Consider the following 25,763-nt stretch of genomic DNA (forward strand, 5'->3'; position numbering starts at 1 on the left):
CACACGATTGAGATGCAGTAAACACTGGCTGAGTAGAACAATGGATGAATCCTACGTTGCTTTCTGTGACCCTCATTTTTGCATGCTTAGCCTGGTCATCCTACCTACATGTGTGCACTGTGGGACCATGTCTTTCTTATTGTTGCCTATGACACTGAGTCAAACCCAGGGAGAACCAGGGGACCAAAGGAGGCAGGTCTGTGCAGACCCAGCCTCGGTTCCCATTACTGTTTGAAGTTTCTCTGGTTTGCTTGAGTTTCCCCTGGTTCTGGGCCTTTGTCTCTTGTCCTGCCACTAGGTGAACTGCTGTTGCTTCAGGGAATGTGCAAGGCTTGGTGACTTAGCCTTGAAAAACCAAGAATGTGTCGTGGCTCGTTTATATCAGTGTTGTTTGTAAAAAGTATTGACTTTTATTTTTTGACCTGAATAAAATGTACATGAGCTTTAAAAAAATCATTTTCTTTACCATTCTGTAATTTTGAAATAGTAACTATTGCCATAAAATATACCGTGTTAACCATTTTTAAGTGTATAGTTAAGTGGCATTAAGTACATTCACATTGTGCCACCATCATCAGCACCCACCTTCAGAACACTGTCATCGTCCCAAACAGAAACTCTGTGCCCATTAAACACTCGCTTCCCATTCTTTCCCCTTAGCTCCTGGCAGCCACCATTCTCCTTTCTGTCTCTGTGAATTTGACTGCTCCGGGTGCCTCACGTAAGTGGAATTGCACAATGTTTGTCCTTTTGTAACTGACACACTTCACTTAGCATGAGGTCTTCAAAACTTTATCCTTGTTGCAGCATGGATCAGAATTTCCTTCCTTCATAGGGCCGAATAGTAGTCCAGTGTCTGTATATCCCACATTTTGTTTATTCAGCCTCTGATGGACACTTGTTGCTACCTTTTGACTGTTGTGAATAATGTGTCTATTAGTGTTTCTAAGAAAGAAGCATACTTATGACAATGAAACATAAACAGATTGTATGTTGCTGCACAGTTCTAGATAATAACACGTAGAACACAGAAAAATATACTAAAAAGCAAAAGCTAACAAACCACAAAAACAAAAACAAAACAAAACCAGTTTAAGTTCAAAGGATGAGCAGCACCGTGTCATTAAATAAGCCTTTGCTGAGGCCCCGGATGAGGCAGGCACACACCCTGAGCTTCCAGCCAGCCCTGGGAGGATCCGCCCTGATGCTGTGGGGGGTGGGCAGATGGAGGCTGAGGGGGTTACCTTTGACCTCAGGTAGGATGTGGTTGGTACCCAAGGGAGGTACAAGAGTGGTCTCTAGGCTTTCAGAGGCAGGGAAAAAGGCCTCTGGTTGATGGCGACTGTGGGAAGGGCACTAAGGGTTGATGGCTCAGCAATAATGGGGGTGGGGAGGAAATGTACCACGGTAAACTCTCTGTCTCCAACAAGTGCCTTGGATTTGTTTAGCTTGGTTTTGTGTGTCTTAGGACAACCACGCTCTGGTAAGCTTTCTGGAAGAACCACTTCTCTTTATGTGATCTGGAGCACAGCTCCTGGTCCTCTTCCACCCACTGGGTGGATGCAGACTTGAGGTCCACTGTCTGCCCGGGGGGCGGGGGCAGCCTTGCTGGGTGGAGAGTGCACAGGCCCAGCTCTCCCGGGGCGTGCAGCCTTGGGGAAGTCACTCTGCTCTCCAGTCCTCGTGCATGTAACATGAGGAGACTGGGTGACCTCTAAGAGCCTTTCCAACTCTGCAATTTTATGATCGCTGTCTTAGTCCATCCAGGCTGCTATAACAAAATGCTTTAGACTGGGTGATTTATAAAGAACAGAAATTTATTGCTTATGGTTTTGGAGGCTGAGAAGTTCAAGATCAAGGTGCTAGCAGATTCGGTGTCTGATGAGGGCCTGTTTCTTATAAATGGCTCCTTCTATGTGTTCCCAGAGAGTGGAAGGAAGGGTTCAACAAGCTCCCTGGAGGCTCTTTTATACAGACACTAATCTCATTCATGAGCGTGGTGGCCTCGTGACCTAATCACCTCCAAAAGGCCCACTTGTTGATACCACAGTGGAGATCAGTTTTCAACATATGAATCTGGGGGAGACACAAACATTCAGACCATAGCAGTTGCCCGTATTTTGATTTAACTACCTCCCTCCAGCACTCTCGGGATGAATGACTCAGCAATCTGATAGTTTTGTTGGTTTTCAGGAAGCTTGATTGTTTGCCATCATTAGCAAGGGTATGCCCAATAGTGGAACAATCGAACTGTGTGATCCAGCTGGCAGGAGGCTGTGACTGACGGGGTTTCTTCATGATCTCCTCTTTCAGGGCACCGGCTGGCCGAGACACCCCAGGCCATACCAGAGCGTTGAGCCAGGCCTGGTGAGGGGAGGGGCTGTCACTCACCGGCCCTGTGGACCCAGCTCCGCCATGCTGAGCCTGAAGCTCCCCAGGCTGCAGAGAATAGAGCAGATGCCCAAGGTATGTGTTCTGTTCTTCCCAGGGCTCGCGTGGCAGGGTGTAACGGGCTTGGCCTCTGCAACCGGAGGACAGTTGTCTTCCACCTGCCTGCTCTGTGCAGGCACATTGTCCTCAAGGGCCCCTTCCCAGACTTTCTTGGGGGAAGTTAGATCCTCTTGCTTCCTGCCCCTGCACCAAACCTGGAAATGCAAGTGATCCCCAAACCGTTTTAGTTTTAACCCTTGCCCACAGTATTTGTGTTTCTTCCAGAAGCAAAGTCGTTACTGAGATTCAAGCTAAGAGAGGAAGCCAGCAGCAGCTGGCTGGGTAGGAAGAAGTTTGTCTAGGACCCTCCTACTCCTGTGGGTGCTTGAAAGCAGGCCATGAGCGAAGTCACCTGAGGGCAAGGCTTCACTGTGGTCCTCATTCCTTGGGGACGGCCGGGCCAGGGGCAGTGGGAGGGGTGTCGAGTGGGCCTTAGCGCTGCCCTCCAGCAGACCCCTGCAGGGGCCTGGAACTCATGGCGGTCCCCCTGAAATACACGGGGCTCACAGACAATCTGCTTTCATCAGCCTTCAGTGAGGTCATTCCGGTTGTGTGCCACAGAGAACGGGCGCCCCCCTCCTTCCCTTGCAAAAATAAAAACAGCTCATTGCACCCCTGTTTTGATGTCATGTTTCCTTCCTTTTTGACTGAAGAAAGAGTAAGTGTTGTTTCGTGGTGGGACATTTCACCGGAGGATGTCACAGAATGCAAGAGAGCCTCCTTCTACTCCACTGGTTGCCAAACACTTGCTACTCGCCCCAGAAAAGTAATTCCGAAACACAGTCGGCATCACCGATGGAAGATTAAGAGGGCAAGCTGCCAAACCCTAACCCTAAAAGCCTCGAAGCCAGGTGGTTCCAGGGAGCAGGTGCTGGGGGGAACCATCAGCCACGCAGAGGCGTTTGGGGGGCTGAGGCGAGGACTGGCAGGGGACAGGCAGACTGAACATGAGGCCGCTTCCTCTGACGCTACGAGCAGAGCACCGGCCTCTGTCCTCAGGGGGTGTCAGCCTGTCTTCCTGGGGCACTGCGCTGGTTGATCCCCCCACAGAGCACCAGCAGCAGGGTTAGGGGAGGGCAGTGTGACTCTGATTGATTCACCCGTGAAATTTGTCCCGACTGTCTACTGTGTGCAAGGGTGGCTCTGTGCAGGATCCAGGGAACAGCCGCATGCAGACCCTGCCCTCGTGCAGCTCCCGTCTGGGTCAGGACGATTTTAAAATGTGCATGAGCAGTTCTGGCATAGAGCGGGTTAGGAAGTGTCCTCAGATAGGGAGAGAGTTTCAGAAGAGGAGGGACAGTCACTTCCGCCGTGGGGAGGGAAGCCCTCACGAAGGGGGTGAGCTGCGAGAGGGGAGAGGGGTTTTGAAGGGCGGGCAGGGTGTGGGAGGCGGGCAAGCATTCCAGGCAGAAGGGACAGTGTGAGCAAAGGTGGGGGATGGGAAACCCTGGGGCAGGAGTGGGGACTCTCCGGGGTAGGGCTTACAGGTGTCTGCTTGGACGTCCCCCTGGGTGTTCAGCCAGGGCTGGGTTCAGAGCACGTCCCCAGGAAAGCAGCAAAAGAGGCAGAGGGGTATCAGTGGGTGCTGTGGGTAACCTGCTGGGATTCTGGAGGTATGGAGACTTCGAACGTCAGGACCACACAACCCCTGGGGAGGCTGAGGGCCGAACATGTCCTCTCTGCCCAGTTTTTCATAAATTATGCGGACGATAATGTCCTTTTTAGTGACACAGCTCTACGTGGAGCTGGAGAACCACATCACACTTTGCACCCACTGCTGGCTTCTAAGCTTTCCTTGGGCCCCAGCAGCCACCGTCGGGCTCCCCAGCGTCGTGCCCAGGGTTCATGAAGCCGCAGAGAAAGCACGGTGCCTCTGCCTGCCTGGGGGTAGTTTTACTTGAGGATTTGGAGGGAAAGGCATTTTTTGGCATTAAAACTGATGAAAGTATATTTAAGACAAAATGTATAATTTGCATGAATATTTGTATGAAAATATTTCATAAAAATATTAAGCTTACTTTTGCTGGGCTCCATGGGTTCTAGTACTTGGTTTGTAGCATAACCTCAGGCAAGAAACTCAATCTGTCTACCTCAGTTTTTGCATCTGTAAAATGGGAGCGATAATAGTATTTGCTTCCTAGCGTTGTGAGAATTAAATGAAACAGCCCATGCGAAGTGCCCGGCACCTGGTGAACAGTTAATAACGTTGGCTGTCATTATTGGTACCAACTCTTTCATGCCCTTCAGGGCACTTCGAAGGGTACAGTGTGTCACCCTGAGACTTTGAGAAGCCCTGTCATTGGACTCAAACCCCTGCTGCCCACCCTGGTGTTCGCCACCTTTGCCAGCCTGACCGCTCCCCACCTCTTCCACCATTTCCCACCCACAGACCCTCTTGTGGCCACACCCGTGGTGTCTTTATTCTCCCCAACAGATGCAACGTTCCCGTCTCTTGATTTCTGTTTGAAACAGGCTTTCCTCTCCCCTACCCTGCGTTCTCCCTTTCCGGCTTCCTTCACGGAGCTGCAGGTGCCGGCTCCCGTCCCTCAGCTCTTTCAGGAGTTGGTTGGGCCTGTGCAGGCTGCCCTGGACGTCTGCCTCTCCTGTGTGTCAGCCAGCTGTGTGGCCTCGGCGGCTTCACTGCCCTCTCTGGGCTTCATCGTCAGCAGGGAGCGGTGTGCACCTCTCTGCATTGCCAGGGCTGCAGTCCTGGCGCCTTCCTGGCCCTGAGTTTGTTTGCAGATGAGAGCAGTTTCTCTCTTCTCTCGGAAGGTAGGACTTGTGAATATGCCTCCTATTTAGTCTCCCTGGTGCCTAAAAGTAGGCCATTTGCAACATTGCATGACACTTCATGAGAAGCAAGGGCGTTTTGTGTCAAATTGCTAATCTTTATGAATTACAGCCTTGACCACAGGCTGCAGGTAAACACGGAGTCCCAGATGCCTGGTTTAGGAGCGCAGCAGGAGGATTCCTTGAGATGGTGGGTCTGCGTAGTGACGAAAAGCGGCGCAGCTCCCAGACTTGCTCTCAGCTGTGCCGAGCCTCCGAGTCCTTATCTGTTAGATGAGGTGACTGCTAAGTCAGTCTCTCAGGGCTATTGTGAAGAAATAGAATAGTGGGATTGTTACACACAAAAGGAAGCATAGCTGGATAAATGGCTGGGAGTGTGGTTAGGTAGGTGGCTTGGGCTCCTGGGAACAAGGAGCTATCTCAATACACAAATGGTTTCTCAAAGTGGGTGCTTGGGTCACCAACATCAGAATCACCCGGGAGCTTATTAAAATATGATAGGAGCTGTGATGTAGGGCATCTTTGTATTATTCTTGGTTTTACTTTATTTTATCTCATTTTTATTTTTTATTTCTCAAGACAGGGCCTTGCTCTGTTGCCCAGGCTAGAGTGCAGTGGCATCATCATAGCTCACTGCAACCTCAAACTCCTGGCCTCAAGTGATCCTTCCACCTCAGCCTCCCAAAGTGCTAGGGTTAAAGGCATGAGCCACTGCACCTGTCCTGTTCTTGATTTTAATCAAAAGACATGCTTTCAATATTTCCCCATTTAGTATGTTTTCTTTGTGTGTAAGTGATCTTTATCAAGTTAAAGATATTCCTTTATATTGCTAGTTTGCTAGAATTTTTTCCCTTTAATTAGGAATTTTACAGAACCCTTTTTTCCTGTTCATATATCTTTCGAGACAATCATATATGATTCATCTAAGTTGTTAATGTGGTGATTACGTTGATTGATTTACTAATGTTACGCCAACCTTTTGTTCCTGGTTTAAATACAGCTTGGTTATGATGTAATACCTCTTAAATCTATTGCTAGAATCAGCTATTGTTTTGTTGAGGATCTTTAAATCTATTTAATGAGTTGGCCTGTAATTGTTTCTTCTTAGAGTCAGACTATAATTTTTCCTTCTTATACTGTCCTTGTTTGAACTTGATTTGGGTTATGCCAACTGTAAGTGAGTTGGAGATTATTGCCTGTTTATTCTATAGAAAAAAATGCATAATATTAGAATTAGATATTCCTGAGTGGTTGCTAGAATGTACCTGAAAAATTGCCCAGACAGGGCCACCATATTGCTCAACTCCAAATGATATATTAATAGTTTGGATATTTGTCCCCTCCAAATCTCAAGTTGAAATTTGATCCCGAGTGTTGGAAGTAGAGGTTAGTGGAAGGTGTTCGGGTCATGGGGGTGGATCCCCCATGAATGGCTTGGCGCCCTGCCTGCAGTAATGAGTGAGTTCTTGCTCTGTGAGTTCACTCAGGAGCTGGTTGCTTAGAAGGGCATGGGCACCCCGTCCTCTCTCCTGCTCCCTCTCTGCCCAGGTAGCACACCTGCTCCCCCTTTGCCTTCTGCCTTGATTGGGAGCTCTTTGACCTCCTCACCAGAGGCAGCTGCTGGCACAATGCTTCTTGAACAGCCTGCAGAACCATGAACCAAATAAACCTCTTTTCTTTATAAATGACTCAGTCTCAGGTATTCCTTTATGGCAGTGCAAACTGGACTAAGACACCGAGGGACCACCGTTTATCTTCTTAGTCTGCAGGAGTGGGAACCTCTCACGGGGGTTGTGCAGAGAACAACTTGGCCCCACAGCTGAATTTTCTTTGTGAAAAGGCTTGGTTTTTTTTTAATGACAGCTTTGTTGAGATATAATTCACATACCTGAAAATTTACCCTTTAAAAGTGTACAATTCAATGGGGTTTAGCATGTTGAACACACAGATAGTATGTTGCACAAAACCATCACCATAATGAATTTTGGAACATTTTCATCTCCCCAGAAAGAAACTGTACCCATTAGCAGCTATTTTCCACTCCCCCCACTCCCAAGCCTTAGCAACCACCTAACGTATTTTCTGTCTGGATTTGCCCATTCTGGATATTTCATATAAGTGGAATCATACATTATATGGCCTTTTATCACTACCTTCTTTTGTTTTGTATAGTTACTTTCAGTGTTCATCTATGGGGTAGCATGTGTATCAGTACTTTGTTTTAATGGCTGGATGATATTCTGTTGAATGGATATAGCACAGTTTGTCTATCCATTGATCAGTTGATGGACAGTTGAGTTGTTTCTACTTTTTGGCTATTATAAATAATGCTGCCGTGAGTATTTGTATACAAGATTTTGGGTGGACATGTTATCAGTTCTTTTAGGTATACACCTAGGAGTGGAATTGCTGGATCATATGATAACTCCATGTTTTTATATTACTGATTTAACTTAATTGACTGTGGTCTAAGCATTCTGTCTGTATTATTCCATCCTTGAAATTTGGCCAGACAAGATTTATGGCCTAGCACATGATCAATTTTCATAAATCCTCTAAGTGTGCCTGAAAATAACATAGCTCCCAATTTTTGGGAACAGCATTTCAGAAATTTGTCTGTAAGATCAAATATTTTTACTGATTTTGTTCTGTTTGATGTATCCATAATTGAGATGTGTGAAAATCTTCCACTATGGTGGCAGATTTGTGAATTGTTCCTTATAAACAGTTTAACCTCTGTTTTATGTATTTTGAGCCTGATTTTTTTTAGGTATATTCAAGTTCATAATTGTCATATCTTCCTAGTAAAGCAAAGTTTTTATTATTTTGTAGTGATTATCTTTCTGTTTAGTAATGCTTTTGTCTTGGGATGCATCTGACAGTAATATAGCAATTCCAAGTTTGTTGCTTTTGTTATCACTTCTTTGGTTTATCTCGTTCCATTGACTTTTAATCCTTCCCCATTTATATATTTTAACTCAAGTCTTGGGTAAACGGCACATGGTTGTGCTTTATTTTGTTTGACAATATTTGTCTTTTAACTGTATTTATTTATGTGATTTATGCAAATAAATACACATGATTTATTTGCATTTCTTTCAATCATCTGTTGTGCTTTTGTTTTCTCTGTCCCTTTTTTTCATTGCTTTCTTTGGATTGAGTTTTACATTCTTATTTTGATTCTTTTCACATTCTATTTTTCTTCTCTACTTGTTTTTAGAAATATTCTCTGTATCTATTACCTTAGTAGTTGCTTTAGTTGTTTTAACATGCGTCGCTGTGCAGGGCAGGAAGGGTTAGGCTATACTGAGTTAAAGATTGCCCCAGATAGCTGGGTGGCCTCACCTAGCAAAGGCGGTGCTATTGCACACCGCATGGCACAGTGAGTGGCTGTGGGGGTGAGGGACCCATGCAGATGGAGCATCCGCCATCTCCTGGCTGCACCGTCTGGAACACGTGGCCACCGAGGTCACCACAGAAGGGGAAGAGAGATGTCTTAGGGTGGATTCCCCACAAACAGACTCTGCGACAAAGATCTGTGCACAGGAAGTTTTATCGGGGCGTGTTTTCAGGAGCAGCACCTGTGAGGACGTGAGGAAAACAGGACTGGGCAGCTGCGTCAGAGGCCGACCACACGGGAGCTCTGGAGTTGGGTTGGCCTTTCAGGGTAGTCCCAGATGGGGGAAGGAGGGCAGGACTACCCTGTATCCCTCACCAATGGAGGTGGGCTGCCCCTGGGGAGGGAGTACAACTAGTAGTGCCCTTTGGCCAAAAGCAGTTCCGTGGGAGGATGAGTGGGCCGGTTCTGACAGTGGGGAGGGTCCCTTCGGAAGTGCATCCCTGATACCCACTGAGCAAGCTCGCTGCTTTTAACTGCCCTGGTCTAGAAGTAACATTAACTAGAAAGAGTTACCTGGCCCCAACCTAACTGCAAGAAAGTCTGAGAAATGTAGGAAAGCACGTGGCATATTTGGTGAACAATCTAAAACGTCTTGGATCTGAGGACTGGTGACTTTCAATAATTACAGAAATTTATCAGCTACCTCTTCAAATACCATATCAAACTGATTGTATTTTCTCCTAGAGAAATATTCTCCATTTATCTTCTTTGCTTTTTCATATTTTCTCTCTCTTAATCTCTCTAGACTGCATCCAGGATACTTTCTTTGGATCTACTCTCAGTTGGCTAAGTTTCTCTCCTGACAGGTGTAGTCTGTTATTTATTCTTTCAATGTCTGCTTAATTTCAGTTATTATTTTTCTTAATTTCTAAAAGTTATATTAGGTTCTTTTCTAACCTTGTTGCCTGTTATTTGTAAGCTACTTCTTTAAACACATTGAACATGGTTATTTTATATTCCAAAATCTGTTCTTCCAGCTCCACTTCTGCTGTTTCTCGTTCATGATGTTTTGTTTCTACCTGTGTGCATGCTTGTATTAAAGTAAATATCCTTCAGAGAGAATTTATTTGCTTTAAAAATTTTTTTAAATTTAAAAAGATTTTTTTTTTTTTTTTAAGAGACAGGGTCTTGCTGTGTTTGCCCAGGCCAGACACAAACTCCTGGGCCCAAGCAATCCTCCCACCTCAGCCTCCCGAGTAGCTGGGCCCACAGGCGCATGCCACCAGTCTGGTGTGTATTTGCTTTTGTTACTTACCTGAGGGAACTACAAAACTTTGATCTCTTTCTATTTGTAACCACTTTAATTTTTTTTTTTTTTTTGGAGCCAGAGTCTCGCTCTGTTGCCCGGGCTAAAGTGCTGTGGCATCAGCAACCTCAGACTCCTGGGTTCAAGCAATTCTTCTGCCTCAGCCTCCATAGTAGCTGGGATACGGGCATGTGCCACCAAGCCCGGCTAATTTTTTCTATATACTTTTAGTTTTCTGGCTAATTTCTCTCTCTCTCTTTTTTTTTTTTTTTTTAGTAGAGACGGAGTCTCGCTCTTGCTCAGGCTGGTCTCAAACTCCTGACCTTGAGGGATCCTTCCTCCTGGGCTTCCCAGAGTGCTAGGATTATAGGCGTGAGCCACTGCACCCAGCCTCATTGTCTTTTATAAATATTGTGCTACATATAGGAAAAGTATTCTTTTTTTCTTTTTGAGACAGAGTCTGGCTCTGTCACCCAGGCTAGAGTGCAGTGGCATATCATAGCTCACAGCAACCTCAAACTCCCAGGCTCAAGTGATCCTCATGCCTCAGCCTCCCGAATAGCTGGGACTATAGGTGCCATCATGCCCAGCTAATTTTTGTATTTTTTGTAGAGACAGGGTGTCACTGTGTTGCTCAGGATGTTCTTGAACTCCTGACCTTAAGCCATCCTCCCAAAGTGCTAGGATTACAGGCATTAGCCACCGTACCTGGCAGAAAATCATTCTTATGGTTTACTGAATATTGGACACATTATTTTCTTAAGAACATCATAGCAATGTTATAAATTGACAGTTACCTGTAATTCTTTAATACCAACAATGGCTGGCTATGAACTCAACCTATTTAAAGCTCTAGTAATTGCATACGTAATGTGTGCAAGTGATGTTTTATGCTCTTTTAATTGAGAGCCTAGTATTCTCTCCTGCTGGGACTAAGCACGGTCCTGTGGGAGACAGCGGCTTACTGTCCAGCCCCGTGCCAGGCACACAGGAGGTGCTCAGTGATAACAGGTTATAACTGACGCAGTAATTCATGGTCTTCCCCTCTCTCCTCCCCATCCCCCCCCGCCAGCAAACACCTCACCAAATCCCCCCCTGTGTCCCTAACTATTCCCTGCCCTGGCTTTGTGTTCACCTTGTCCCTTTTACCTTGTGTGGTGGGCTGGCCTCTGGGCAGGGAGGTGGCAGCTCAGTGCTGAGGCAGGGGACCGGGCTCGGATGCCAGAGGCAGCTCCGGCATCAGTGTGCCCCGATGCCGGTTAGAGACGTGGACGTGCACCCCAGCCACCACTCCAGTGAGCCCAGGGGACCTGCCGACACCTGCAGAAGAAAGTCTGAGAGGTGCTGGCTTATAGACTTTGTCATCCTGAGACACTTGTGTCAGTTTGCTGGGGCTACCAGTAACAAAATCCCACAGGCTGGGGGCTTAAACAGCAGAAAGTTGTTTCTTCATAGTTCTGGAGGCTGGAAGTCCAAGATCAGGGTGTCAGTGGGCTGGTTCCCTTGGAGGCCTCTCTCCTTGGCTGGTGGTGGCCACCCTCTTGCTGCCTCTTCACAGGGTCCTCCCTCTGTGGGCATATCGCTGGTGTCTCTGCGAGTTTAAATTTCCTCTCCTTACGAGGGATGCCAGCCAGATGGGATTAGGACCCACTCTACCAGCCTCATTTTAATTTGGCCACTTTCTGAAAGGCCTTATCTCCGAATGCAGCTGCATTCCAAGGTACTGGGGGTTGGGACCTCAGTGTATAAATTTTGAGAGAGATGCAATTCAGTCCATAACTCACTTTAGAGAAGAAGAAACTGAGGCCCAGAGAAGCATGCGATGGTCCAGAATCACACCGCAGGCCAAGGGATGAGATTTCATCTCTGGACAGAGCCTGCCTTAGGGGCAGCGATGAATGGCAGTACACAAGAGGCTGGGAACTGGAGCCTGACGTTTGCATTTGGGTTTCAGCTTTGCTTCCGTTATTTCTGGGAACAGGGACGAATGCCCTAACCTCTCCAGGCCTCAGTTTCCCTTTCTGCAGAATGGGGACAGTAACAAGCTCTTCCTCACCAAGGTGGTCGTGAGGACTCAGACACTTGGACAGGAAGTGCAGAGTACATTCGCATAGTGCCTGCGGCCGCCCAGTGCCACTCTGCCTCTTTCTTTCCCTGCTGTCAAAATCTGCTTATTTACCGCCAGCCAAAAATGCCCGATTATTTTCCCCAGGCGATTTGCAGTTTAATAGCTAGAAAAGCCAAAGTTTTAAAACTGTCAGGGTGGAACTTTAGGCGCCAGCTAGCAGGTGCACGGGGGCCGTGGCCATGCAGGGAGCTTTCTGGATGCTGAGCCCGTGGCAGGCGCTAGAAGGGAAAACCGGCTGATGTGCCCTCCCAGCCTGAGTGCCTGGGGGTTCTCACTTCTAAATAACAGGCTGCACACAATTTGATTCCATTTCACTCTAAATTGCGCAGCCTGCGACCAGGGGTGCGAGGTGGAGTCCCGCAAATCAATTCCGCTGTGCAAATAAGCAGGTGCCTGCTTACTCGGGGCTGCTTAGAAATGTGTCGAGGCGAGGATTGTAATTTGCCTTTGGGGTCAAACTGGGTTTGGAATACAAAGTTGTTTCCAAGTGTTTAGCTTGTCATTTCAATGTAGGTAGTGCACATTCCGTGAAGATCTGTAGGCGAAGCACTTCGCCAGGCTCGGGTGGGAAGATGGAGAGAACTATCTCCTTTTCTGCGCTCAGAGGAGCTCGGAGCAGGAGCGCGCCTAACAGCTAGCTGTGTGGTCCAGTAAACAGAGGCTCAGGGTGGCAGGGCAAGGGCAGGTCAGGCTTCTTCTTCCAAGATGGAATGTCACTGTCCTGGGACAAAGGGACTCTCTTTCTTTTATTTACCCATTATCCATCTGTCGTGGTTTGTGGGGGCCACTTCAAGTCCTGCCCCTCTTGCGTGGTTAAGGTTTGGCTTCCCATCCCCGTCTGCGGGCAGAATAACAGGTCAGAGGGAGGCAGGCTTTTAATCTGGGCCTGGCCCTGGCTTTAATGGCAAGATATCCTCCCAGGTCTGGGGCCAGCTTCCTAAATGTGGTCAAGTTGTCCCGTTTATGGATTTCCTAGCTCCTCTGCTCCCTTTTAGCTTTTGACTCTGTCAGTCCCTCCACCCCCACCCTTTTGCCCACACAGTTCCTGCCGGGACCCAAAAAGAGAAGAGGAGTCACACCCTGAGTCACCCTGGGCAGAGTGTGGGTGGCCTTGTCCTAAGGTCTCCTGCTAACCTAACTCATATGCAGGAACAAATAATAATTACCGCTCCTTCCTAGAGTCTGCATTGCAACGAGTGGCCAGTGCTTTAATTAATTTTAAAAAATTAAAAAGGAAGAAAGAAACTTGAAAAGTAGAATACTAGACCCAGGGAGGAGCTCTTGGGAGCCGTATTTTCTGTTGGGGGGCCCCCAGTTGCCCGCCATACACGCGCCACCCCCTGCCCCTGGGTGGGAGGCTGACAGCCATCGGCCCGTTTTCCTCCTTGTCATCAGCCCCAGCTGGGTGGGAATCTGCAAGTCAAGATTCCTGCTGTCTGTGATAGGAATCTGTCCGCCATAAACCAGCACGTCAGCAGAACTGAATGGGGAATCAAAAACTGGAACAAATCGCTTTAATGACCTAAGACCCAAACCTAATTCGAATAGTATTTATTCAATGGACCATGAACCAGCTTCATTATCTGCCCTCCCCCTAGTCTACCAGTTTAAGCCAGAATTGAACTGAGAGTTCTCTAAGGCTTGGAGCCACTGTTGGAAGGGAAGGTGATGACCATCCCGCTAGCAAACCCGCCCATTTTACAGGTGAGGACAGTGGCCTGAGAGCTGAGAGCTCAGGGCACCCCTTGGCTTGGCTTTCACTCCTTACTCTGGTAGCTCCTCGCTTTTTCCACTGGTCCTTGGGACTACTTGCCTTGGAACCTCAACGGATAGTACCAGTTGTGTTATATATTGTATATATATATATATATATTTTTTTTTTTAGACAGGGTTTCACTGTGTCACCCAGGCTGGAGTACAGTTCTGCGATCATAGCTCACTGCAGCCTCGAACTCCTGGGCTCAAGTGATCCTCCTGCCCCAGCCTCCTGAGTAGTTGGAACCACAGAGGCATGCTGCTATGCCCGGCTAATTTTTAAATTTTTTGTAGAGATTGGGTCTCCCTTTGTTGCTCAGGCTAGTCTTGAACTCCTGGCCTCAAGCAATCCTCCCACCTCGGCCTCCAGAAATGCTGGGATTATAGGCATGAGCCACCACTCCAAACTCCAACTTCTTAGTTTAACGGAGGCTCTCCATTCAAAAATACACAGTGTAGGCTGGGCAGCTTGATGCCCTGTATTTCACCTGACCCGTACAGGTTTCTCATCGGGGGTGTTTTGGGGAGGGACTTGCCGCGTGGGCTGCCTGGGGGAAGGGTTGGGTGGGCCCTGCCGTGGCCAGCCACCTCCTCTTCCCGCGGCAGCTATCAGCATCATAGCCCTCATCATCAAAAGGCCTTTATGAAGCGCCTAGGTGAATATATCCTGGCGCTGGGGGATCTTCTGCAGAGATCTTCCCACCAGTCCCTGACACCTGGGGCTTGTCGGCTCAGACAGACAGCATATATGTCAGCTAACCACGAAGGCATCCAAAAACCGGGCTGTAGGCCCCAGGCAGAGGGTATGAAAACGGATTCTTAGGCAATGTTCATACCAAGAGTAAGTACGTCAGGAATTGCAAAGACAGGCTGGGTTCTCGAAGAGACACTGGCCTTTGAATTCTCTCCTCCTGCCGGCTGGAGGCTTCCTGGGGGACGTGGGATTTTAGAAGCTACCGGGAAGGAAGAGGGTGGGGAGTGGAGCAGTTGACAGGGCAGGTGTTCCAGGTTCACAGTGCACAGCCTGGGGGAAAACCAACGCCTGCCAGAGGTGTTCCTCCTGAGACCTTCATGCCACACTGTTGGTGCCTTTTCTTCTCTCTGCAGGTGTTCCATGAGCATGGCATCCTCTTTGGCTACCGACACCCACAAAGTTCCGCCACTGCCTGTATCCTCAGCCTTTTCCAAATGACCAACGAGACCATCAACATCTGGACTCACTTGCTGCCCTTCTGGTATCTCTGGCCCCCTTGACTGGCCCGTCTCATTCAGGAGCCCTGGGGACCAGGCCTTCTTGCAGACACAGCCGGGGTTGGGAGGGCTCAGATTCTGGGCTGGGATTTGGGGATCCCCACGGGAGCATGGGTGTGAGGTGAGTGTGTGATGGATGGGGGAAGTTGGCTCTGCCACTGGGATGAGCTCTGGGGCGTGGATTGTGGTAGGACTCGAGGGGCTCCTGAGAGCTCCCCAGTCCTCCCCTGCCCCAGCGCCTGATTTGACAGCATCCTCGTCTCCCTCAGTCCTAGAGGCTTCCTGGGTCTCCCAGGGGCCCTGGTTAAAATGTCACTAGCTTGAGCAAGTCACCTAACCTCTCTGAGCCTCACATTTTTCTGCCTGTAAAGCAGGTGTGATGGTCTACACCTCTCCCAGGGTTGCTGTGAAGATTTGGGGAGAAAACGTTGGTAGAAGCATTTAGCACAGAGCTGTGGGTGCCTATAATCATTCTGGGAACCACAGCAACGGGGTGGCACTGGCCCAGGCACGCTGTGATGGAGCCAGCTAAGAGCAGGCTCTGAGAAGCGATTGTGCAGAGACGGGAGTTGCCAGGGAGGCAAAGAGGAGCTTGCTGAGAGAGGTGGGGGCCAAAGGTTACCTTCACATCCACATACCTTTGCTTGCTGAGTGGGCAGTGAAGACAGGACCAAAGCACATGAGGCCTCAGGCTCTCAGCACGGGGACAGCTAGCCTGACCAGAAGTCAGAAGACAGACCTGGGGCCAAAATGCAGGGCCAGGCTGTTTGGTTCCAGCAACCAGCCCAGTGCAGAGGGAGAAAGCCCAGTCTGGGGACAGAGTGGGGTCGTCTGTGAAGGAGCGTGCAGCCCTGGGCCTGCGGGCTGGGTAGGGTGGCAGCACAGCCCTGCTAAGGGTGTCATTTGTCATTCTAAATTTCTACTAGGCAAAGCATACATGCTCATGAATCAACATGCAGAAGCAAACAGAGTCAGGCTCATTCTCCTCCCTGGAGTGTCCAGGGCGACCTGTTTCCTGGGCAACCTGTTTCCTGGGCATCCTCCCAGAGCCCTTCTTGGGATGCAGGAGCATCTGTGACATGCATGTCCCCATGTCTGCCTCTTCTTCCCCTGCTGCTCTCTCCTGGCCCCTCTCCCTTGGCCACCTCACTCTGTCAGCTCCTGCAAGTCTCCCTGGCTTAGGACAGCTGCCTGGTGTTCACTTTATAGATGATCCATGGTTGACTTAGGCTGTTTTGAGATTTATGCTGCTACAAAGAGTGACGCCCTGTTGGTCCTTGTTTGCTGGTCTTGAGCTCCCTGCTTGGGTCCCTGTGGGGTGATTTTTAGCTATTTTACACTGAGCCATACTGGCCGAGCCAGCCCACTGCCTGTGGCAGCCCCACAGCATGCCAGGCTCTCAGAGACGATCCCAACCGAGCAGCATAGAGCAGCAGGGAGGGCCTGGGAAAGCCTAAGAAAATGGGACCACCGAACCATCCAGACGACTAAAGGATATGTTTTGAGAAATAGCAAATAGCTTAAGCTTCACTTCTGCTGGGACAGGAGGAGAAAGACCACAAGCATGGCCAAAAGGATTTAGCTACGCTCCTTCAGTTCCTGCATAAAGAGCTTTGTGGAGTCTGCTCCCCCGGAGAAGTCAGTGGGGAAGGAGCCAGCTCTCTGTGGCAGCCCCACAGCACTGGCTTGTGGCAGTGGGGTGCTCTGCATGCAGGACCCCATGCGTGGAGGACAGACCAGGAAGATCCGAGGCAGAATGGCGCAGTATCTCCACATGGAGATCTAGGTGTGGCTGAGAGTCTGCCGTTCAGGAAAGTGATTGCAGTCCTAGAGGAGGAAGAGTGTGGAAGAGGAGGGGCAAAACAGTCCTCTTGTCCCCTTTCAAGGCTCCACCTGGGGGATTGTGTCTGTTTGAGGAGCTTTCCTACAAAAGGGACATAGACAAACCAGAGGGGACAACGGCAAACCACGAGGATGGTGGTAATGCTAAATTTGGATCCTGGGAGGAATGATTGAGGAATTGGGGTTGTTTAATGTGAAGTTCAGGCAAGTGGGAGGGGGTTAGTAAGACTGCCTTAAAATACTTGATGGGCTTGTTTTCTATGATTCTTATGAGAACTAAGGCCAATCAAATGGAGACAGCTTCTAGGGACACAGATTTGAGCTCAATGAAGGAGAACCTCCCAACACTCAGAGTTGCCTTGGGAGGTGGTGAGCCTCCCATCCCTGGCAGCATGTAAGCTGAGGCTAGAGAATCACTTGGGCAAGATGCAGTAAGAGGGATTCCATTACCACATGAGGGGGGATTAGACTAGATATACCTAAAAGCTGTCTCATCACCGGACCTGCCCGTCCCCTCCCAGTTGGCGAAGGACCCACTCAACCTCCACAGCACATAGCTGTCCCCAGAGTGAGCACACAGTGCTCAGCCATCCCAGGCAAACGAAGGCAGATGACAGTCAGGTGATGGTCTAAGAGGAGCCCCCGTTATGGAGGTTGAGTGGGCCCCACTGTGTTCCAGGTTCTTTGTGTGGAGGTTTGTGACTGCACTGTATGTGACAGACATCCAGAATGACAGCTACTCCTGGCCCATGCTTGTGTACATGTGCACCAGCTGCGTGTACCCCTTCGTGTCCAGCTGTGCGCACACCTTCAGCTCTATGTCCAAGAATGCCCGGCACATCTGCTACTTCCTGGACTATGGCGCCGTCAACCTCTTCAGCCTGGGTACGTGCGGCCCTGCTCTTGCTTTCCCACGCGCCCCTTCCCCCGTGAGCTGGGCTCACCATCAGCTTTGGTGGGTGTGCAGAGGAGTCAGGGAAATGCCAGTGCCCGTCCAGGTTCCTGATGAGCGTTCTGTAAGAAACTTGTCTAAGTGTGCTGCTAAATATTTAGCCACCGGCTCTCTGGGGCCATCAGCCCTGATCTGCAGTGTTTGCCATTTCCGTGGTGTAACTACTCCCACTGTGGCCAACTTTAAGCTACCCGCATGACATCACCAAATGCAGAGGTGGAAAGAGACGTGATGGGTTTAATTGCAAGTTTACATAATTTAGTTTTTAATGATGGCTGTTTTTAACAGTCGGCTTGCAAGATCCTTGAAACTTCAGCACCGGCTCTCACAGGCCAGGATCAGTGCCGGTCTCTGTCCTGCGTGTCCAGAGGCCGACAGCACTTAGAGATGTGCTCAAAGTGCCGCAGGAGGAGAGTGGCGAACACAAAGCTGGTGAAGTTGGGTGTTGACGTCCCCAACTTCAATGTCTTTTTGATTACCATGCCCCTCCTCCTGCCTCCTCTCCTCCCCTCCACCGTGGGCACCCCTCCCCCTTCCTCGCTTTGCCCTGCTCCAGGTGTGAAAGCCAATGCTTGCCTTCCCCTGCCCAAGAGGTTGTCCCCAGGAGCCTGCCTCCATCCCCCGTCTCTCTTTGCCTTCCGCAGTGCATGAGCGCACGCGCACACACGTGCTTCTAAACTCTGCCATCCAGTCCCCACTGCTCGTTAAAACTGCTGCCAAGGCCCCGGCCTCCTCCTGGCTGTTGGGATGGATGCAGGCATTTGGGGCCTTCTCCTCTGGAATCTTCCACCAGACATTGACGCAGGGTCCCTCCTACCTCCTCACACCCCTCTTTCTCTGGTCCCTGTAGCATCAGCCCCTCCCAGTGCCCCCCCCAACACACACACACTCTCGTTCTCCTGTGCTGGTCCCCTTTTGCTGTCCTTCACACATTGGTGGGCCTTAGGCCTCTGCTTTTACATCACCCAGCTGATACTATGGGTCACTCCCTGGGCGATGTCCTCCCTGCCCACCCTCTTGTAGCACCACTGGATAAACCTGACCTCCAGTTTAAGCCACTGACCTGAGGCCCAGGCCACCTGGGAGCTGTGAGACGGGACTGTCTGTCTGCTCCCACCCTGCCCCTTCCCTGTGCCCCAGGGCCCACCGCCCACCCGTCCTCCCCAGTGAGAAATCTCTGGCTAACCTCAAGTCCGATCTAATCAGTTACCGGGTTCTGCTGAGCGTCTCTCCTACCTACTCTTCATGCCCTGCCCCCGTCTTCGCTCAGGCCCCAGCCTCTCTCCCTCCCCAGCCGCCCTACCCTCAGGCCATCCAGCTGCCCCCACCCAGGCTTCAGCGCCTTCTACCAAGCTGCCCTCCCACTTGGGGCCCCTCATTTCCTGGGGTACAGTCCAATCCCTTAGCTGAGGCTTCCTTGGCCCTTGATCGCCTGCCCCAGACTCCTGTGTTGGGTGCAGGCATTCTGGAGTCATCGCTATGTGGCAGGCCCTGTGGCGAGCCCTGACTGTCACCACGGGGCAGCACGGCACTGTGCTTAATGGCCTGGGTTCTGGAGCCTGACTCTGCCACTCCCAATCACTACTTGCTCCTGCGAGAGTTTTTTTTAACCTCTCCAGGCCTCAGTTCTCTCATCCACAAAATGGGCATAATGTCTTCTTCATAGGAGTGCTCTGATGATTAAGTGTGTTTTGAGTGAAGCTCGCAGGGTGGTGCCTGGCCCCAGCAAGCTTCAGAGCGTAGCTGTTACCACGGTTATCTTGCTGGCCCTGAACGCAGACTCTTGGGGCAGGTATCGCCATCATACCCCTGCTCTAGGTGCAGAGGATGAGGCACCTGCAGGTAAGCGACCAGGGCCACACAGCTGGTAAACGGCAGGGCCAGGGTGAGAACCGCCCATCTTCCTACATCACTGGGCCACTGTCTGCTTACGGGTTCCCTTCTCTGCACCCTCACATGAGCCATTCCCTGGAACTCCCTCCTCCCTTCCCTGCAGGGCCTTCAAGGTTCTGCCTTGGCCGGGGGGGGCCTGCCCTGTGATCTTTGTCCAAGCCCCTGGCCTGGGCCTGCCTCCCTCTTGGCTCTGATCCCAGCCTTGTCAGCAGTTTCTTCGCCGGGAGCAGAACGCTGAGCACAGGAGGTGTGTCTCTTATATCTGGCGCTTGCCATGGGACAGTGTTTAGCAAACATGGAAGGAAGGGCCGGTCCAGTGAGAGCCTACTGTGGGGCGCCCAGCTGCCCCTCCTCACCTCTCCCCTCCTCCCACCCACCAGAGCCCCAGACACTGAGTGCTGCAGTCCTCAGCTTCCTCCCTGCTTCCAGCTGTGCCTCCCGGGGGCCATCCTGTGTACTTTCCCTAGGTCTTGGTCTCTTAATCCCCCTACTCACAATCCTGCAGTGGCTCCCCATTGCCTGAAAGAGGAAGTTCACTCTGCTTAGCCTGGCACCCAAAGCTGTCCCTGCTCCTGCTCCCTGGAGAGCCCTCCCTGCCCTCAGGCACCCGTCAGGATCCTGGCTGACCCCAGGGGGCTCGCCCTGACCCCATGCCCTCCTCCAGGCTCTCCTCAGCTTTGCTTCCCGCTGCGGCCGTGGGCAGGTCTGAGGCTCGCTCCCTCCTGCTGGGCCCAGAGCTTGGCGCCGCTTCAGCCGTCAGCATCCACTGAGTGAATGCCTCCCGGTCCAGGTGGGACCGCCCCCAGTACCAGGCGGGAGAAGGCTTGTCTGTCCCCTGGAGGCAGCACCCAGCTGGAAGCTCAGGGGCAGCCCACGGGAGTGGACACACGTGGCCGGCATCACCAGATCTACCTGGCAAATGGCAGAAAAGGCAGAGGTTGACCTTGCATGGCCCAAGGTCTGTGTCAGCCTTGAGCTAGGGTCTAGATGTCTTTGGAATAACAGGTGACCTTAGATGTGTCCCTCAGGCCCTGGGCTTGACAGATTTTCAGGCTGCCTCTCCCAGAGGGGACCTCAGCAGGTCAGGGTGCATGTCCAGTCCCCTCTCTCCAGGTGAAGCACACCTGGCCCCTTCAGGGAGGATGGTAATGTTCCCTATTCAAAATAAAGGTGTCAGCAAACAAGTCCCTAGAAGGTCCTTAGGTAACCCTTCTCTCACAAACTCTTACACCTAAAACAAAATACAACACCCAGCTCTCAGCTGGCCTGCCCCCAGCCCACTGCCATGGCAGGCCTCGCCTGAGCAGGGGCCTCCCTCCACCACCGACCTGTCCACAGGGGCAGCCCCGTCCCCAGGCAGGTGCGACATGCACGCTCAGAGTAGAGCTGAGCGCGCCGGGCTTCTATCGGGGGCAACAGAACGCAGTTGAAAGCGGGGACCCTGTCTCTGAACTTCCTAGGTTTGCAGCCAGATTTTGCTACTCTGGCTGTAGGACCCTGGGTGAGTCAGTCAACCTCTCTGTGCCTCTGTCTGTGACAGAGGATGAGTGCGAGGGTTCCGGGGGAGGGTGGCCGTAAGGGTTACGCGAGGGGATACGTGGAAGGCCCGGGGAGCGATGCTGAGCTCCTGGTCAATTCTCAGGGTGGGGTGCGGGCAGGCAGAGGGGAGAGGTAACATTCTGGGAGGGGAGAGGCACAAGCAAGGGTGTAGAGCCGGCTGAGGTGGGTGCTAGGGGCAGGCGAGCTCCTTGGCTCTTATTCCTGCTATTTTTTTTCCCTTTTCACTCAAGCAAACTCGTTGGTTGTAGCGTGAGCGTAAGGGACGTTGTTAGGGGGGCGACTCTGCTAGTTTGTGCAGCTCCTTGTAGAAGTGAACTGCCCGAGCACCGCAGCAGGCTGGCAGGTCCACGCGGAGCCAAGGCCTGGCCTCTTTCCCAAGGCTGGTGTTTCTTCCCAGGCTCGGCCATCGCCTACTCGGCGTACACGTTCCCGGACGCGCTGGTGTGCACCGCCTTCCACGACTACTACCTGGCCCTGGCCGTGCTGAACACCATGCTCAGCACAGGCCTGTCCTGCTACTCCAGGTACCAGCCCCTGACCTGGAGGGAGGCGGGGAGGGGAGGGGAGGGAGGGCCTAGCGTGCAGCTCCATGGCCCTTGGAGGGGCCGGGTAAGAGGTGGGCTCAGTGGAACAGGCACTTGGGGGCTGGGACTCGGTAGACTTCTATGGCTGGGCAGGACGGCTTCACAGACATGCAGGCTGTGCGGTCACCCCATGCTCAGAGAGCCCCGCACTTGGTTTAATACTCTGCTGTCTTGAACTTCTTAATAATTTTTGAACAATGGAGCCCTGGACTTTGATTTTGTAGCAGGCCCTACAAACTATAGTGGATCCTACTACTGGGTAAGTCACTTATCCTCCTTGAACTTCAATTTGCTCATCTATAAAATGAGGCCCTTACATATACCCCTGCGACGAAGGTAAGGATTACGGGCAACGTACCCAGGACACCTGGCACGAGCCTGGCACAGAGGAGACGCCCCATAAAAATGTGCTCTGCTAACAGTGACAGGCTTGCCGCCAGGTGTGTGTGATGGACGCGGATGATATTCAAATGTCTGACGTGGCCCCATGCTGTGAGTCATGCCCAGCTCACTGGCTCTAATTCCTGCTATTTTTCTAACTTTCACTCAAGAAAACTCACTGGTTGGAGTGTGAGTGCAAGGAATGTTGTTATTGGGGATAACGGCACTAGGTTATTCAGCTCTTTGTAAAAGTGAACTGCCCCAAAGCTCTAGTTCCCCAAATTACTTAGCATGCTTTGCAAACGGTTGTGTCAGGGTGACAGCCCTGTCCAGATAGTGCCAGGGTAACTGGGTTTTTCCAGGATGGGGACCTTCCACTCAGGTCAAGAAAAGTGCCGAGGTGGGAGGGCACACCTGAGTTTGCTGTCCCCCCAGCGGCGATTCTTCGTGAGCAGTTTGAGGCTGCCCGCCTAGGACTGCTCAGCCTGCCACTCTCCCCCTCCCCAGGGAAAAACGGGGGGTGAGGCATGCCCCTGTGCCTTCTCCAGAATGACTGTGGCTCCGGCTTCCTTGGGTGGCACTCGGGACTTGTGGGACTGAGGGAGAGCAGGCAAGTCTCAGAACTCGACAGACTGGTTTCTTTTTTACTGGAAAAATAGATCCCAAAACAGCATCAGGAATACTTGCCCCAACTTGCCTTCCATTTACCTGTCCTGAGAGCTGCTTTGCGTGGCAGTGAAAGTCTCCTTTGTAGGAACTCCCACCGTGGGTGAAGCTGCGTAAGGCAGGTAGAAAGGTCACACTGGTGCCAAAAGCAGCCCCAAAGAGCGAGGCGTGTGCCCGACGCACAGCGCGTGGATGTGGGCTCTCGGACGGGCGCTGGCTGGGGACCTGGACACCTGGACCTGGTCCTTGGACCAGTCACTGCCACCGTCTGGTGGCTCTGGGGCCGTGGGGCTCTGGTGTTTGGAATTTAGGATGGGAGGGAGGACAGCACTGGGTTGAGGAGGCAGGCAGAGGAGCCTTTGTAAGTGTGGAAGAAACAGTCCCAGAGTTAATGATCCAAGACTGCTTCCCCAGGGGCTCAGAATGCAAATCCTAGAATATTTGCTGGGTTTTTGTTTGTTTGTTTGTTTATTTTTTAAAAAGCTCCGAGAATCACCTATAAGCCACCAGGGTAGCTTGCTGTCCTCTAGCCAGGAGTCCTCCCTGATCATTCAGATACAATGGGTGGGTCTTGTGGATGAGCATGCCTGGTGTGTTCGGATAAACCTGTTTGGCAGGGCAGCTTTTCCAGGCATCTCTTGAGTGCCCAAGTTTGGGGCTTCTCCCCTTGCCAAGGAAATAGATTATTTCTGTTTATTTATGGAGCACATCTGTGGCTATTCCATCCACCCACCCACCCAACATTCCTTCAATGCCTGCCATGCCCAGGAACCAGGGTAAGAGCTAGAACGCCAGCAGGAGTAAGACGCTGCCCTCGCACAGCGCAGGAGGAGAGGCAGACTGTAGACTCCCCAAAAACCCAGCATGGGGCCATCATTTCCTTTAGCGTGTAGACAAATAATGGTAATGCAGAATACCACCTGCTTGGATCCATGGAGGTTCTGAGAAGTGGCAGTAGGCCTAAAGAGGGAGGAGGGACACTTTAGCTGGAGAGGAGGGAAGGCCTTTGCGGCAGAGTCAGCCCGGACAAGGGCGAGGATGCCAGAGAGGGTGGGCCAGTGCGGGACGCGCAGGGAGTGGCAGAGCTGCCGGAGCGTGCGCAGGTGGGAGCGGGCGTGCTAGAGAGGGGCTCGGAAGGCTGGCGGGGGTGCGTGTGTCCCGTGGGGGCCGGCCCTCTGCTCGTGAAGGAGGAGAAACTCCTAGGAAGGGAGTTCTGTGCTCTGAGGGGCTTCCAGGTGTGTTAAGAGCCCCTGACGTGGGTGTTGCAGGGTGTCGGGGGCAGGGGATGGGGCTGTGTTGGGACACAAAGGGAGGGCAAAAGGGGCAAAAGCCACATTCTCAGAGCCAAAGGGCGAGTGGGCAACCCGTCTGTGGCCCTGCGGGGTCCCTTTGCACCTCGCCCTTGTTCCACGTTCCCGAGCCGGTGGCTTCCCTGCTCTTACAAGGCCTGTCCTTCCGAGCTTTCGTGCCCTGTCTCTGCCCTCGTGTCTGGGCGGTGAGAACGGAGACACATGCGCAGGAGGGACGCTGGCCACGAGAAGCAGGCAGAGAGGAGGAGGACGCGGGCATGGCGGGGGCTCGATTTCAGACCTGCTCCCCTGCAGACTTGCTGTGTGGGTTCGGGCCAGCCACTGCCCCCTCTGGCTTCAGTGTCTACACCTTCAAGAAGGGCATCTGGGAAGGCTTGCCTGGGTTGGGCTCCCTACGATGCCAGCGCCTCTCCTCCTGCTCCCTCGGTCCCAGGTAGGGAGGAGTGGCAGACAAGCACCTGCCCCTTCCCAGGGGACGCATTAGCTTGTTAGCTGCCCACGTCTTACCGGAACATCAGGGTTTAAATGGGATTCGTTCTATTACCGCGCAGACCATTTAGGGTCGGTCTCAACGTAGAGAACTTTGTAGTCCCCGGGCTGGTTTTGTGGTTCTTGTTATCGTTCTAGTTCACATGCATAAGTTCCAGAAAGCTGCCTTCTCATTCGGTAGCACGTGTGAGGGGAGTGAGGGGATGCGTGCGTCTGGGCGCACCGGGCGTGACCACCGTGACACGGGGCTGCCGGTCCTGCTGGCTGTCCGGGTGCTTGCTGTCCGCTCAAGGCGCTGTAGACCACCCACAGCCATCCAGCGCATCCAGCTGCAGGTAGTTTTGACAGAGCTGCTGAATGAAATGCCCGTGGTCAGTGCCCTGAGGGGAGAGGTTAGCGTCCATCCCTGGTAGACAGTGAGTGGCCTCGAGGATGCCCTGGCCGTGCAGCGGGGCAGGAGCTGGCCTGGAAGCGGGTTTGGGGACTGGAGGTGGAGGTGCAAGGCTTGTGCGCACGCCCCTGCAATAGAACGAATTTCCCGCCGGCCCGCTAGTTTCCAGCACTAGTTCCAGAATTCCGGTTGCTAATCCTTCCAGCTTCGTAGCGACAAGATTTATCAGGTTTTAGAACAGACGGATATTGCATTGACCTTCTCTTAATTGAAGGCTTCTCCAAAATCCATTGCTTCCTGCCAACCTCATTCTGGGCAGGGGAGGCCTGGCTCCTACAAACCGGCTCCTCCAGTCTTGGGTGCAGGCGGGCTTGGGCAGTGGGTGCTGCGAGTGGAGGGTGCGTGGCTCTGGCTGTGGGGACACCGTGTGGCCTGACGCGGAATTGCACCTTGGTAGTGGGAGGTCCCTCTCTCGGCTACTGGCCCTTCTGCCTTTTTTTCTCTGTTGCTGTCTCTGTCCTGTTCTGCTTTTCTCCTTCTTTTGTTCCCTGTAGACTCCGCTTTGCTGCTGGAGAGGCTGGCCCATTTGCCCCTGGGGAAGCGCTATATCAGGCCGGGCAAAATGTTGTCTCGAG

General features: G+C 51.8%; 1 protein-coding gene across 3 annotated transcripts in view; it reads left to right on the forward strand.

Annotated features, from left to right (window-relative positions):
• Positions 1-2,338: 2,338 nt before the first annotated feature.
• Positions 2,339-25,763, forward strand: part of PAQR5 (progestin and adipoQ receptor family member 5) — a 32,010-nt gene continuing 8,585 nt past the window's right edge. Inside the window, exons 1-4 of one of the 3 annotated variants that reach the window (XM_012768343.3) lie at positions 2,339-2,466; positions 14,917-15,044; positions 17,582-17,787; positions 21,705-21,831. In XM_012768343.3, the coding sequence (XP_012623797.2) occupies positions 2,416-2,466; positions 14,917-15,044; positions 17,582-17,787; positions 21,705-21,831 (512 nt within the window). In that variant the 5' untranslated portion in view covers positions 2,339-2,415. Of the gene's footprint in view, positions 2,467-14,463; positions 14,651-14,916; positions 15,045-17,581; positions 17,788-21,704; positions 21,832-25,763 lie in introns of those variants that run through there. The other 2 variants (XM_012768344.3, XM_076004513.1) reach the window with 2 other exon arrangements.

This window comes from Microcebus murinus, chromosome 6 (assembly GCF_040939455.1).
Source record: "Microcebus murinus isolate Inina chromosome 6, M.murinus_Inina_mat1.0, whole genome shotgun sequence".
NCBI lineage: Eukaryota > Metazoa > Chordata > Mammalia > Primates > Cheirogaleidae > Microcebus > Microcebus murinus.